Source organism: Platichthys flesus, chromosome 15 (genome assembly GCF_949316205.1).
Source record: "Platichthys flesus chromosome 15, fPlaFle2.1, whole genome shotgun sequence".
Classification (NCBI taxonomy): Eukaryota; Metazoa; Chordata; class Actinopteri; order Pleuronectiformes; family Pleuronectidae; genus Platichthys; species Platichthys flesus.
In genome coordinates, this window is record NC_084959.1 from 12,919,494 (window position 1) to 12,933,889 (window position 14,396).

General features: G+C 43.1%; 2 protein-coding genes across 2 annotated transcripts; one reads left to right on the plus strand and one right to left on the minus strand.

Annotated features, from left to right (window-relative positions):
* The first annotated feature begins 566 nt into the window (after window positions 1-566).
* Window positions 567-1,524, plus strand: defbl2 (defensin, beta-like 2). The gene is made up of 3 exons (XM_062406578.1): window positions 567-705; window positions 929-1,040; window positions 1,172-1,524. Exons 1-3 carry the CDS (start codon window positions 648-650, stop codon window positions 1,191-1,193), a joined length of 192 nt encoding a protein of 63 aa, XP_062262562.1. The 5' UTR covers window positions 567-647; the 3' UTR covers window positions 1,194-1,524.
* A 2,481-nt stretch (window positions 1,525-4,005) lies between these two features.
* mepcea (methylphosphate capping enzyme a) lies at window positions 4,006-14,285 on the minus strand. The gene is made up of 5 exons (XM_062405925.1): window positions 14,060-14,285; window positions 10,970-12,834; window positions 8,601-8,819; window positions 8,391-8,514; window positions 4,006-8,295 (listed from the first exon to the last, which is right to left on the minus strand). The coding sequence occupies exons 2-5, from the start codon at window positions 12,782-12,784 to the stop codon at window positions 8,261-8,263; spliced, it is 2,193 nt and encodes a 730-aa protein (XP_062261909.1). The 5' UTR covers window positions 12,785-12,834; window positions 14,060-14,285; the 3' UTR covers window positions 4,006-8,260.
* Between the last annotated feature and the right edge of the window lie 111 nt (window positions 14,286-14,396).

Consider the following 14,396-nt stretch of genomic DNA (forward strand, 5'->3'; position numbering starts at 1 on the left):
CCCCTTTAAGTTGATTTTTGGTAAATAAAATAAGCAATCAAACAAATATATTTACAATAAGCACTAGGGGGCATACTGTACAAGTGCATGTCCATCTGTTGTGTTGTTATTGTTTTGTTAACAATCCCCCATCCCACGTCACTAGAGTTGTGTGTTTTGTGCAGTTTGATTGTAGTTTCACAGCATCAGCAATTGCACATGAACTACTGGCATATTCAGATGTGGGCAGAGCAGTCTACGAACAGAGGGCGGCCCTGAAAACACAGTGGGACAGAATTGTGCTGCTCACTGAGTCTAAATCAAACAGATTAGTACTTCACCAAGTAATTATAACATAGGGGGTTCTTTGTGGTCTGTGTTCAAGCCTCTGTCCAGACATAGAGGTGTGTTTGAGAAAAGAACTGTCCCTTATTTTTAATTAGGTTGACTAAATAAAGACTTGTTTTCCTCTTTGGAAGAAAATGACAGTAAAAATTGAGCTGATAGTCCTGACCCTCAGCCCTCAGACTCCCATCATTCAGCGATACTTTGTTATTGTGATTTGGACAGAGCACGACGGACGGACTCCTCCCCCGTGATGGAAATGCTGTATAAATGCAGCATCAGCCTGTCAACAGCAGTGTCTGAATACTTATTGGTGCCCGAACATGAAGGGACTGAGCTTGGTTCTCCTGGTGCTTCTCCTGATGCTTGCAGTCGGAGAGGGTAAGAAATGAAACACACCCATTTTCTTACTGTGTGAGATCAAGCAAATCATAATGCTCAAACGTCACTGTTCTCCAACGGGGCCTGACAGACAACATGACAGCTAATGTTAACTTCTTTACGATATTAACATATTGATTGGGATTGCAGTTTATGAAAAGCACTATCAAGTAGAGTCAGTATAGATCAGCAGATGGGAACATGTTTGTGATTCTATCGACAGGCGATGATCCAGAAATGCAGTACTGGACTTGTGGGTATAGAGGACTCTGCAGACGGTTCTGCTATGCTCAGGAGTACATCGTCGGTCATCACGGTTGCCCTCGGAGATACAGGTAGACCTGCACACAGCCCTTTCATATTTGTGTTTTTTTCTGCCTGACTTCCAGCAGAAGAAAAACACCTATTCTGAAGAAAGACAGAACCTTTATGAGATTCTCTAAAGTCGCCCTGTGCTCGTTTCCAGGTGTTGTGCTATACGGTCTTAGCAGCTCCTGCAAGGTGTCCCGGCATGAGGGCCGGCATCTTCAGCTCACGCAGCTGGGATCCTGGCAGCCGGCACAGCCTTCTTTCTCCAGATAAACCATCTTGACATCTTTGCTGTCGATCAGTCCCTCTTGGATCTGACGCCGAGTGCTTTTGAAGTGGACTTTATATGCTGTACTAAGAACCTAACTCATTTACTCATGTTGCTGCCTGAAACACTTTGTGGCTGATCCTGTACCTCACAGAATGATGTCTCATAACACAGCCTTTGTGAACAGTTGATTCCTTCTCTCTGAAATGCAGTGCCAATGCCAATAAATGCAGGGAAACAGATGCACTGGTGTTTGGTTTGTTTAGCACAGAGGGTCCACACATTCAGATTTGATCGTATTGTCCCAAATGCAATGCAAAGTAAACCAGTTACTTTGCATGTGAGAAAAGGTCTAAAATACAGCGTGTAAATGGAGCTTGTTGCACACTTGGCTTGACCTTGGGGGAATAAAAGCATGGAAAGCAGTCTGCGTGGAGTCTGGCATGCTGTCGCTCAGCGCTGCACTGACAGGACACAATAATGGTCAAGTGACTGACCTAAATAGCTGTTGATGAAATAGAGCTTTTGTGAATGAAGTGTTATGACTCTCTGTTTATGTTATCTCACCATTCTGTCGGTCTGGACAACATTGTCTGGAACAGACGGACGACGTCACGATCGCAAAGCCGATTCATTGTCCCATCGCCGGGCCCGTCTCCGATCATCGGGCGGTCAAATGTCGTTGCTGGTAAATTGATTGTTTCTATTTTTCAGGAAGCGACACAACTGTCTGCTTAAAAACTGACCTCAGTTTGAGGGAACACCAACACAGGCCCACAAAAAGGCTGTTGTAATAAATAATAAAAACTGCTCCACAGTGAGAGTCAAACATTTTGTTATCCCTCTGACTGCTATACGTTGAACTAACTGATCCAGGATCTGAAGATGGTTGATGACTGGCCCGGGCAGGTAGGTGTTAAAGGCATGGATGCTATTTGTAAACAGGAGCCACTGTATTGTGCCCTGCATTGTGATCTGGGTTGAATCTTTGTACTATTCAGACAGCGGAGCGTGACCAAGCCACAAAGGGGCAAACCCCCACAAACCTGTTTACATGAGGCTTTCTGTCTTCACAAAGCAACAGACAGCAACAGCTTGGAACGGATAATTATTCCAGGATGCATGAACTGTATAGACCAGTGTTACTGTGGGGAAATCAGGGTTTGACGATGTTGATGACAAATGAATCACAGGGACCAGCAGTAATCTAAAACTGAAGGGAAGTTATATGACTTTTAACATCGCAGCTTAAATTATCTGAGCTCTGGTTTGAAGTTTTCTTGTGCAGCTCCTCAAACCTGATCATCTTACTTGGTTATTTAACTGGACGTTTTAGCATCGCACTGGTCTCTTACTGTAATTTTTCATTGCATCTTTAAACATTTTAATTAAAAATGATTAAATCAAACAATCGGAGAACTGACACTTGATTTTAATGTAAATTTCAATGGCATCTTTACTTTATTATTCAGTGTGTTATTTGTTTGGCATCATTGATTGCTTTTAATCCATTATTAAAAACATGGCATCAGCATCAAATGTACTTTCTTTCCTCCATTATGTACAGTCCATTTAAATTGCACTGTATCTGATAGAAATGCAAACTAGGGCAACTTCAGCTTTGGCGTTCAGAATTTAAGAGGTAAATTAAATAAAACAGCTTTATGTTACTAGATGGCTGAGTGTTCAAGATCCTTTTAGAACTTCCAATAATGTTTCTGCTTCTTGGTCATTTTCCCTCGTGATGTAAAATGTCAGGTGAAAACAAACAGTCTTTGCTCAGGTCAGATTGTTTTGTGGCCTCTGGATAAGAGAGGATAACTTCTCTTAAAGATCATTTACAGATCTCCATCCCTCATTCCCACAGTCTGCACTCGAAAGGCCTTTCTTAGGATGCTGACACCACACGGATTAACCAGGTGATTAGGAGAAAAAAACAGACTTTCATTTGAAGAAGTCTTTCCCATTCAGGTTTAACTTCAGTGGAATCAATCGAGAGAAAATGTTTCCTCGTGCTAAAAATGTCTGAGCTTGGTTACTTTAGAAATCATTATTTGTTTTTTGCTTCAAAATTCATCTTAAAATGTGCACTTTTTTCAACCAATGTGAATGGTATGATAAATTTGAGAAAGTATAAGAAATTGAAGGTGAAGGAATTAACAGTGGCCGTTAAAGACAACAGAAGAAACACCTGCAAACTATTGTGCAGCCTATTTCCAAGGCCTGATAAACTATTGTACTGGCTGGTAATATCATTTGCAAGTTTGGGCCTTTGTGTCCTCTGTCCACACCCTTTTCCAAACAAACTTTGGACTGTCGGCCTTTGTCTTTGTCGGCCTCTATATGAAACATAAACTACAGGATATAAATTTTCTATTTGGCAGGGGTCAATGAGAGGTCCGCACTTCCAGATGTTTCCAGATGAGGGGGGTGGATTTAATCTTCAAAAAGGAGTTTGCTAACGTCCTTACAGATTATCATCACATCAGTAAGAACAGTTCTGGGCAGACCAGGGGTCACTATGACAACAGTACTTCTGGAAAGAAGCAACATGTAAAAAAGCTGTAGGGCTGAAAAGATGGCAGCCCAACAGGCCACAAGATAGACCTGGTACCGATGAGTACAACACTTAATTTGATAAGAGTCGTTCATACATAAAAGATAAACTAGTCCACGTCTGGACCAACTTCCACCCCAAAATAAAAACTTACTGAACCACAAAATCTGGAACCACTTTTAATCATTGATGATGTTGAACACAGAAACATTCAGATACATCTTGTTGTTGTTCAGAGGCATGAAAATTAAAAGCTTCCCTGACAGAACTGATATTTGTATTCAAACAGTTTCTTTTAATCTGATCCTAGTAAAAGGTACACATGTAAAACATCAACTTGAACCGCAAAAGGTTTACTCAGCTAGTTTAATACCCTCGAGTCATATCAGTGCAAATTCAACATGAAGAGGTGACTTTTTAGTGCTGTTAAAAGTCATGCACGCCTTGAATTTATGCATCTGTTGTGCTACAAAGAGATTACAATTTTCTCTGTTAGTTTTTATGGATTTTGATGTTATGAAAGGTCTAGAAAATGAGAAGCAGGTGGGCAAACTGTAAGTATGACAGTGTTTCCGGACAAATATTTTATCGACATTTCATTGCAATGCTGCAGAAATCTTATCAGGTTGTAGCTACAAGTTTTTAGAATTTAGAAAATGTAATCAGTGTTGAACATAATTATTGAATTTCTTTGGCATCCACAGATCTCTAAAAATAAGGATTACCACACATTGTTAAATAAACACCAGAACATCGCTTTCTCTCAGTCAAATGCCAAATAACAAAATGCTGCAATTCATTTAACTTAGTATTGAAATGGGTCCCAGTCTTCAAGTTGCAAATATGAAACAGAATAAAAAGCTAAATATGGTTAACTTTGATTGAAATTTACCTTGTCATATTAACCTATTATTTTCCTTGCAACATGAAAACTTGGACTCAAAATCGTTCACATTCAAAACTATAAAAGATTTCTCAAATTCAAATCTGTCCTACACTTATGGTGGCATAAATTTTTGTCAATGAAAACAGATTTCAAGAGCAAATATTGCACAAAATTGTGACGGATACTAAAACCTGAAATGGGAGACCGGACCATGATAGGTTTTGAAATAGTTGTAGTTATATTCCTCACTGGCATCCAATCCTGTTGAGAGGGTGTCAGGCTACTTAGAGCCAGGTTTTTGTGAAAGTTAATATAATCTAGGACGTGGCACAACTTTGTGCAAAACTTCAAGGGAAGTACAAAGATTTTAATCAACACCATATGACAACATGCCATTTCACATCTTCGGCAAAGACATCCTTTCACTTGGACACCTGGACATGACAAGTCAGGCCCAGGGTTGAAATCTGTGGGAGACCACTGCTGAGACAGTAAGGTGCAATCTTTAACATCAATGGCAAAACCAAATGAACTTTAAACAATTCATCTTTCAAATAAAATGCTTATTATGTGACCTGCGAAAAGGAAAGATTGTTAATAAAACAGAATGCAAAACGCCCTTAAAACTACAGCAGTGGGCTGATCTAAGCCTGAGAATCCGATTGTCTGAGCTTAGGAGAGACGTGTGATTTGGTGCCGTGTCTGTTGGGCCAACTGAGGCTGCGTCCGATTCACTTTTGATTCAAAACATAACCTGAAGCTTTGTTTTGTAGGTTAATCAGTGTTCCACAATTTGTTATAAAAAAGTCTGATGGAAAAAGTATGCAAAATCGGAATCTTGAAGAATTAAAAAGAAATTTCTAGAACATGTCAAATGAAGTGAAATGAAAGTGCATTAACACAAACACTCCTTTCACAGAGTTTAGAAAAAAAAATAAAGAACTACTCTAACAATCCATGTGCCTGCCAGGACAGAACTAATCAAATCATACCAGACCTTTGCAATGTACATGTTCAATTGTTGTGACAGAACTGGATACTGATCCGTTAAAGGAGACGGAAACTCTGACCTGGGATTTAATATGCAAATTGGCAGCAAACATTTGAAAACACGTCCAAAAAAATAAATCCACTTGAAAAAAATGACAAAAGCAGTTCTGAACTAAATATTTGCAACAGTAAAAACATAACTTCAAAACTAATTTACATTGATCACATACTAAAATAGAAATTATCCATCATCATCAACTCCTACCCCAGTGTGCTAATTACTGTGACTGAACCAGTCACAAAAAAGGAAGATTTTTTTACCCCAGCCAATTCTACGAAGATATGGTCACAGAACAAACCTGACTACCTGTAACTCATACCTGTTCTTATTGGGCCAAAGACGCGATGATGACACATCGAGGAAACAAGAGGAAAAGACACATCAAATCTTTTTGCACTTTAATACAAACAGCATAATTATATTCAAATTTGGTTAAAGAAAACCTTCATGTGGATAGATTCCAGAAATGAATCTACTTTTAGCCTTAAAAAAAAGTACCTGAGTACTTCAGGTGATTCTGATGCTGTTTGAATTAAAGCCTGTCCAGCAGTGATGATCAGACTGTGCAAAACTAAGCATATGTCACGATTACACGGCACTGAAGACGCGCAGTGGAGCAACTCTCTTTACAGGCCTCTGCCTTCAATTTCACTCTTATTTTATTCTCTTTTCAGAACTCTGTGGAGGACATTGTAAACAACATGTAAGGTCGGGCTATGGCTTCACTGTCATTAAAAAAAAAAAAAAAAAAATGAAAACAGATTACTGCATGCCAAACTTCTACTTTGCAAAATAGTCCTTGTGATGTCTGTGCTGAATGATCTTGAGCAGAGTCCACCAGCGTGTCACAGCAGCTCAAATGTGCCCCCTACCATTAGGGTGGAGCATCGCATAGGCCCAGAGAACCCACGTGTTGATCTGCTGCTTCCTAAATAGGTAAAGTTACACTCAAAACAGCCCAAACTATTTTTCAAGCATTTTCAATCTGATTTGTCAATTTCGGATTTAGAATTACAGCTGATGTCTGATTTCAGCAGCCAGACTAAGTATTCTACTTTCCTATTACAGTGAGTACTGTTGAACTATATAGCCTCTTATCCGCTGATGAAAGCCCCCCACTAACACCAGCTTACATCTGGTTTTTGTCTGCAATGGGAATGGATGCAATCAACATTCACTGGCAGGTCAAAGGACTCTGCAGAAGACACTGGTTTTCCTTGGCTCCAATCAGAAGTGATGGAAGCGAGACACTTGAGTGAACGCACCAATTTGGTAACACAGTGAGGAAAGGGAGCTTCGCGGAGACTGGATGGAACAACCAGTTTGTCTCGACCATTATACAGCTCCTTTTTCACTAAAGCCGCACAAAAGAAAATATCACTTAGTGGTAAATGTGTTGCTGATAAAGGGAAGTAAACAACAGCATTCACAACAACTTTCAGGAATTCCCAGACTGTTCCCAATGTGGCTGTTTTGAGTGCATCATTATCTTCATCACTTAGACAAACCTCTTTCCAAAGGTCTTCAGCAATTTAAGAGCTTTCGGGTTTGTCTAATCCAAAATGAGGAGTTTAATATTTTTACAGCTCTGTATCCGATTAGGGTTAATTCAGCTCTAAGGTCCATTTTGCAAAATAATGACAAAACAAACTACATATTAGGGTTAGGAGATGGGACACATACTGTATATGCGCCATCAGTGATCCACTGATTGACTCTGGCTCTTTTAAAAACACCCAAATTTGCATTAATGTGCCTGCTGATGCAAAGCTTTGACCCCAATCCAAATACTTAACGCCGAAGAGAACATTTCCTGTGCCATCAGTGGCAGCTGGCAATATGGGGCTGTGTTTCCCATCAGCCTGCAGTGTCCTCTATCTGCACTCGAGGGCGGGCTTTACAGAGACATCGTGTAAATGTTTAATAGCTTTGTAATCCTGTGTTCCACTGCAGGTTTACAGTGAGATAATCTGGTGAATTCACCGGTTATTTCCAGTTGAAATGGTGATGGTGTCCCATTGGAAAATTCTGCCTTATCCCCCAACCCTAACATGGTACAGTGTGGTAACGTGGTGGCACAGAATTAAGTCATGAAAGCAGAGATATATGGCCAAAGGTATTCAAACATGTGTTATGGCTGTGTATCAAACTGGGGCGTCATTAGCACGTGGAAACTGTTCAGATGAATTTCCACAGTCTGGCCAAACTATGATGTCAGGCTCCAGGTTGGACAACGTTGTAGACTCCCGTCAGAGTTCATCTCATACCGAAAGAATTTGAAGTCACAGAAAATTCTGATCGGTGCCTCTTCTCAACGGATCTCATCTTTACAAAATTAATTCGACTTCTGGTCCCATTTCCTCTTCAGCGTCTGAAAAAGCCGGAGTAACCCTTAAGGACTCACGAAGATTCCTTGCAGTCCAGAGCAGCTGGCTGGCTCGTTTTTAGGCTACTCACATTCAATGATCTTCAAGGCAGGAGCGGTCATTTGTGAAATAAGTAGATTGGCCTCTGAAAACCTGTCACAATGCAAAGAGTAGTTAAAGATGGCATCAGGCTGCGATGGTGAATAACAAGTTAGTTATAAACTTGCACTGACAAATTGTTGAGTTACCTTTTATTGAACTTTGGGGGATCCCAAGGTGCTCAAAACTGGTGAAGCCCACCTCAGATATAAGGTATGATGAAAACTGGTCAGGTTTGAGGTGGATGCTGTGATAATGCCCGGAAATATTATCCTGTCACATGAGAGAGAAAAGAAATATTTGTTATTTCTCAGTGAAAGAGAAAGCTGCAGAATGCACTCTGTGTCCCAGTCTCTTACCGTCAGCTTCCTTCTCCTCACATACGACTCCCACGGCTGCGGCTCGAGGATGAACAAGCCTCCAGGACGGAGGTGTCTGTAGACTCGCTTGAAGAGCCGCTTGAGGCCATTGTCTCCCCAGTTCAAGTGTACCCACTTGGTAATGCTCAGGCAGAGGATTACGTCATACTCCGGCCGCTGAGTCAGAAGCAGGTTATCACTCTCCAGTACATAATTGGCCTGAAGGAGAGAAGGGGTGGAGTGAGAAAAACAGGACCTTGACAGGATAAACATCTTTTTGGGGTAAATTAGTCCAACAGCTGTCATGAAGTAAAGATTATTTCTGAAACATAAACACATCGAGGTTATTACGACAGGTGAGTGGAAAGTCAAGATCTCATTTATATGGAGTTCATCACAGTTTTTGTGATACTGTCTCAGCTATCGCTCAGCTTCTCTACATGTTGGTATTTTGACCTCTCTGGAGGTCTGGATGACATTACAAAATAACTGGTGAAAATGTCACTAACTTTTATTGCTATAATCATTCATAGTGCGGTAAATTTTTTACATTGGGGATGGTAAAATGTTGAAATAAAATACAAAAACGGCAATAAGGCCAAAGTCAAAAAGTTCTGACTTGGTTAGCCCATATCTCCCTTCAGATACGTGTCCCGTTGACATGGATGACCCTATTTGTACTGTATATTAAATTGTTCAGATTTCAAGAAAATAATATCAGCAAACTGATAATGTGATATGGGTCTTTGGTAACTGGGTCACATCAGCCTGGGTTAGAAATCCCGAATATTCCTAATAAGGTTTTTGTCAGGTAAAACAGTGGGAACCTTATAATGGACTGATACAAATGAATAAGAGATGATAGAAGAGCAAAGTTGAGGAGAAAGAGAAGGAGATTGATCAACCATCAAAAGAGATTTTGGAATATCACATCTGGCAAAGCACCGTTGTTGCTATTTAGAGGCAGTTTGGTCTATTACACAGCCATGATCAATTTTATTTTCTTAATCACGGACACTATATTTTTATTATCTATATTGATAAGGTTTTAGTGGAGAGGAACTAACAAATTCAATTTGCTTCCCTTCACCTTTCTAGTGCTCTGCAGCCTGACATTCTTCTTTCATATCCAATCTTGCATTGTGCAGACTGAGCGGGCTCAGGCGTTCATCTAGGGGCCCGGTTCACTGCTTTACAGGATAAGGTCTGTGCTACACGGCTGTTATCTCTACTGCTTCATTCCCAGACACTACAGCTTCTGCTCCAAACCCATTCATGCGGCTGCCTACACACCGCCAGCAGGCACAAGGCCAGTGGAGTGAAGAGACGTCCATTGAAACTAGAGGAACAAAAACCCTTAATGAGAAACTTTTATGTCGATTAAAGTAAAGCTGTTGGAATATTTGTCACATCCTCGACAAAGGGAGGCAAAATAAAAAGCAGAGGTCAATGGCCAACTTAAAAAAAACGCCATGAAAATGATAGGCTGCTGCCTCTATGTCGCTTCCATCCTTCAGTTCCCAGCATCAGTGGCAGCTTCAAACACCAACATACAACACACAGAAGATCTATGGGTGACAAACGAGTGGAAATTCCCTGCACGCTCAGTTTGATCTTGTAAAGACTCTGATTAACAACATTTTGGAGTCTGACTTAAAGAGATTCTGAACAACATGCTTGATTTATATATTATTGTATAGACTAAATTGAGGGAGGAGAAACTGGTCTTTTTAAGAAAGTGCTGATAATTCAAAACAAGAAACCAATAACTAGAATAACAAATCCAATCACGTGAACTTTGATCAATACCCTAAAAGACCTACGTGACTCATTCACTTACTGTTGGAGGCCTACAACTACAGCTGAATGGAATTAAATCTATAAAACCCTGATGAATGCACATTTGATTCTACTCATTTGAATATCAGCAACGTTTAGTTACAACAGTTAAATTTGCATGCAAATCAAAGCGGCCATTCAATAGCCTGGTAGGTTATTACCATATAAGTGACTGTGCTGTGATGGTGCCAGCCTTCATTGAGATGCAATACAATTATCACTCATGTTACAGGGAGATGAGTGGCTGCGCAAATTCTATCAAAAACTCAGAGTGAACTCACTCAACTCAGAGTTTCATCTAAAATGTGAACTCGTTCTTATTTCCTAATAGTTCTGTTCAAGCGCTAACGACACACTGTTACCCTCGTCTTAATGAATATATATGATGCACTGCAGACGTAATGCAGGCAGCGACATGCTGAATTCTATTACTGAAATGCTTTCATCTAGGCTCCCAGGATGCACCAACATGGCAGCCTGATTCGCCTGCACCAGATGTTCACACACACACACACAGAACGTCTTCTTACCTTCATGAAGGACACATTTGAGGGGAACTCCCCAGGCCGTGTGGTGGATGTTTCTGTTAGGGGCGGTGCAGCAATGGGCCCCCTTGAGATCCGCAGGGACATGGGGAAAGAGGAGCTCACAGAGGGATCCGCAGGGCCCGAATCACGATCTTCCTGCTCCATTTCCTCTGTTTTGCTGCCCTGCCTCTGGGTCCCTGCCTCATCTGTGCGACGGGGGTCATTGTCATTTACAGCCTCTGCGGGGCCACTTTCTCCTTTCGCTGGTTTCCCATTTTCGTCCCTGCTCTCGTCTTCATTGTGCTTCTTTTCTGTGCGACTGTCGTCTCCATTCCTCTCCTCCTGTTTAGTGCTCTTTTTCTCCTGCGTTGCCCGCCTGGCCTCTTGGGTCTGCATCTCAGAAAGATAATGTCTGATGTTCTTTCGGGCTGCGTGCACCAGGCCACTGTCAATATCTAGACCTAATATGCGGGCAGGTCTTAGCATTTTGGCAATATACAGTGTTATGTGGCCTGAGTTGCACCCTAAATCCAGTACCTCTTTACCTTCAAACCATTCTGGACGAAGCCAACGCGCCCGTGGATCTTCACTGGCCCCCGGGTTCCGGTAGCCATAATACTTGTTGTAGTTCCCGAACTGGAACTTCTTCTGCTGCTCCTTTTTATGGTTGCGTGGCTGCTGGTGCTGACGGCCTCCCGGACCTGTTTTAGAACCACTTCTTGGTGTGTGGAAAGACTGAGAGTATCTCTGTCCCCCCGTACTGCTACTCTTGTCTCCAGATCCTGACTTTGCAACGGGGGTAGAATGGGTTACCGGAAGCTCCATTTTGCCAGAGTTGCGCCGCCGCTTGCGTCTGCCTGCGTGCTGGTTTGGACCTCCCAGTAAAGAGGAACCGGAATCCTCCGTCGGTACAGTGGTTGTCTCCTCCTTGCAGCTGGCTGTGGTGTCAGCTGAGTGCTCATGGGATTCTCCTGTGATATTGGAGACACTGTCTGACTCTTTGGAGACATCGAGTGCAGAAGATGAGGGTAACAGACCAGGAAGCAGTGCAGAGCAGCCAGTTTTTACCTCAAGTCTTCCCGATTCGGAGAGGTTGACCGGTGGGTGTGAAATTCCACCTCCTCCTGCTCCTCCATGGTGTCGGTTGCGGTGTCTCTTCCTGCCACCGCTCTTGAAGGGGGACACCATGAAGCTGCTGTCTGCTAACCCGCTGTTCAGGTTTAACGGATCTGTGATGTCTCGGGGGATGAGGATCTCCACGGGGTCTTGACTCTTCGCTGGCAACGGGGAGGATTTGGGCGTCTCTGCATTCAGGGCCCTGTTCACATCCTCATCCAGCAGGCTGTTGAGATTTAGTGGGTCGAAGATGTTCCCACCCAGAAGGAAGTTGGTGGGCAGGACGGAGTCACTCTCAGAGTTGGCCCTTCGTCTCCTCTTGCCAGATGTCGGATGCTTGAAACCGAAGCTAGCTGTGTTGCGCCGCTTCGTTAATTTTGTTTGCTGCTGCTGTTGTTGTTGTTGTTGTTGTTGTTGTTTGGAATGATGAAAGCTGTTCCTGTGACTGATGTTGTCCTCGTTCCCTCTGCTTCTCGGTGCAGTATTGTCTGAGTGACTAAGCACGTCGGTCGTGCTGGTGTGTTTCGGCGAGGCCGCAGTGCCCGGGACGGGACACGCGGCCGCAAAGTCAGGGGTGGCTGTGGTACCCTCCACCATAACGGAAATGTCACTGTACCCTCCAGTGCACTCTGAGAGCTGCATAAATGAAGCTGAGCTGGCCTGTGGGCCGCCAGTTTTGACAGTATCCTCATCGGCGGACATCTTGTTAGCTTTGCAGAGCTGATGCAAACATTGGCGTTTTTTGTCTCGATCTGAAAGTCACAGAGAACAACGGTTAAAATAAAGTTTTTGAAATAATCTACCGAGTGCCACCAGTTTGTGAAATTATGGTCAACAATATTTTAATAGGTTATTTAGGTTTATATGTAGAATGTTTGAAATAAAAATATAAATATCCGCATGTATGAAAAGGCAAAGCAAGCAACTGAACTTTAACAACAACTGTTTGAAATACATAAATAAATGATATCCAAAAAGGAGACGTAAATACTCATCCAGTCCTACCCCCATTTTTCATATTTCTTAAAGACATTTTGTGAAATGCTGCAATATTCCCAACTTTAAAGCATCTGCCTGCCCTATCTCAATGTGCTTATAACAATAATACATTGTATTTGTACAGCTCTTTTTACAATGCTTAAAAAGCACTTGGCAGGATCACTGGAATAACAACAATAAGAAATGCACATCCTGATCACACATTGAAACATGAGGTACATGTCATAACCAAACATTAACAGCAGTTACAGGAGCTTCAAATTTGCCTGGAGGAGATTTCCAGTGGCTGCGATCTCACAAACTAAAGAGTGAAAACTTGTAGTCGCTTGTACCCGCTGAAGTTCTTAAAAGGCTACACTTCTGGGATCCAGAGTCCAGGGACCTGTGTCCTCCAGGGAGCAGCTCACAGACACGGGGTCAGCTCAAGTGGACGTCGTGGTCAACTCCTCCGCTTCCCACTTGTCATTTCAAAACATGGTCTGGTTTATAAATCCGGAGTGTCAGTCGCACAGCTACGGACTGAGGGGGGCGACCTCTGGGTCGTGTCCGCTCGGGGGTGACTGACCTGAAAAGTTTCCCTGGCTGTGCTGGACAGTTATCTAGTTAGCAGCTAGCTCCTAGCTTCTCTTCCGCGGGCCACAACGTCGAGCAAACGTCCCGCTGCACAAACCGCGCTATCTGACGAGCAGCGGAGGAGCACCGCTTCTGCCCGAGCCCCGTGTGTGAGTCGCCCTGCCCGGGGTGATACTATCTCCCTGGCGGCCTCCTGTTCGCCTACAACTCAAGTGTGTGTAGTCGCCATCAAAATAACAGTCTCACCTCGCAGTTCTCCTCCCCGCCTCCGGCCGGACTGTCACTACCCCGCACTCGGAGCTAGCGTTAGCCTGAGCTAGCTCGCACACACACACACACACTCACATACACACTCACACACACACACACACACAAGTGTTCCTACACGGCGGCAGGTCGACTCACAAACACGGTAGAAAACAAAGCTCCGTGGCCGCTGAGACGGCTCCTCTGTCCCCCACCAACGCCGGATAAGACTTCCTCAGTCAACTCCTAGTCCTCCAGCGTCGGGCAGGTTGCTGGAGACATTATTCGCTCCGTGGTAGAGGCGGCATGGCGGCGCATCCGGGCTCCGAGCTGTAGCCCAACATGACTGGGGCGGAGATCTCCGACCAGCGGCCGCAAGATGGTGAGGGGGGTGGAGGCTGTCTCCATGTGATGATGAGCCTCACGGATCACAATAATAAAGGTTAACACGAGGCCGGGGACTGGCCATATGTCTTCCTTATCGGTTGCTGAGTCG

Coding starts and splice junctions, on each gene's coding strand:
- defbl2 (XM_062406578.1), top strand. CDS start 648: ATGAAGGGACTGAGCTTGGTTCTCCTGGTGCTTCTCCTGATGCTTGCA. Junction 706..928: donor GATGCTTGCAGTCGGAGAGG/GTAAGAAATGAA, acceptor TTCTATCGACAG/GCGATGATCCAGAAATGCAG. Junction 1,041..1,171: donor GGTTGCCCTCGGAGATACAG/GTAGACCTGCAC, acceptor GCTCGTTTCCAG/GTGTTGTGCTATACGGTCTT.
- mepcea (XM_062405925.1), bottom strand. CDS start 12,784: ATGTCCGCCGATGAGGATACTGTCAAAACTGGCGGCCCACAGGCCAGC. Junction 8,515..8,600: donor TGAGGAGAAGGAAGCTGACG/GTAAGAGACTGG, acceptor CTCATGTGACAG/GATAATATTTCCGGGCATTA. Junction 8,296..8,390: donor CCCCCAAAGTTCAATAAAAG/GTAACTCAACAA, acceptor GCATTGTGACAG/GTTTTCAGAGGCCAATCTAC.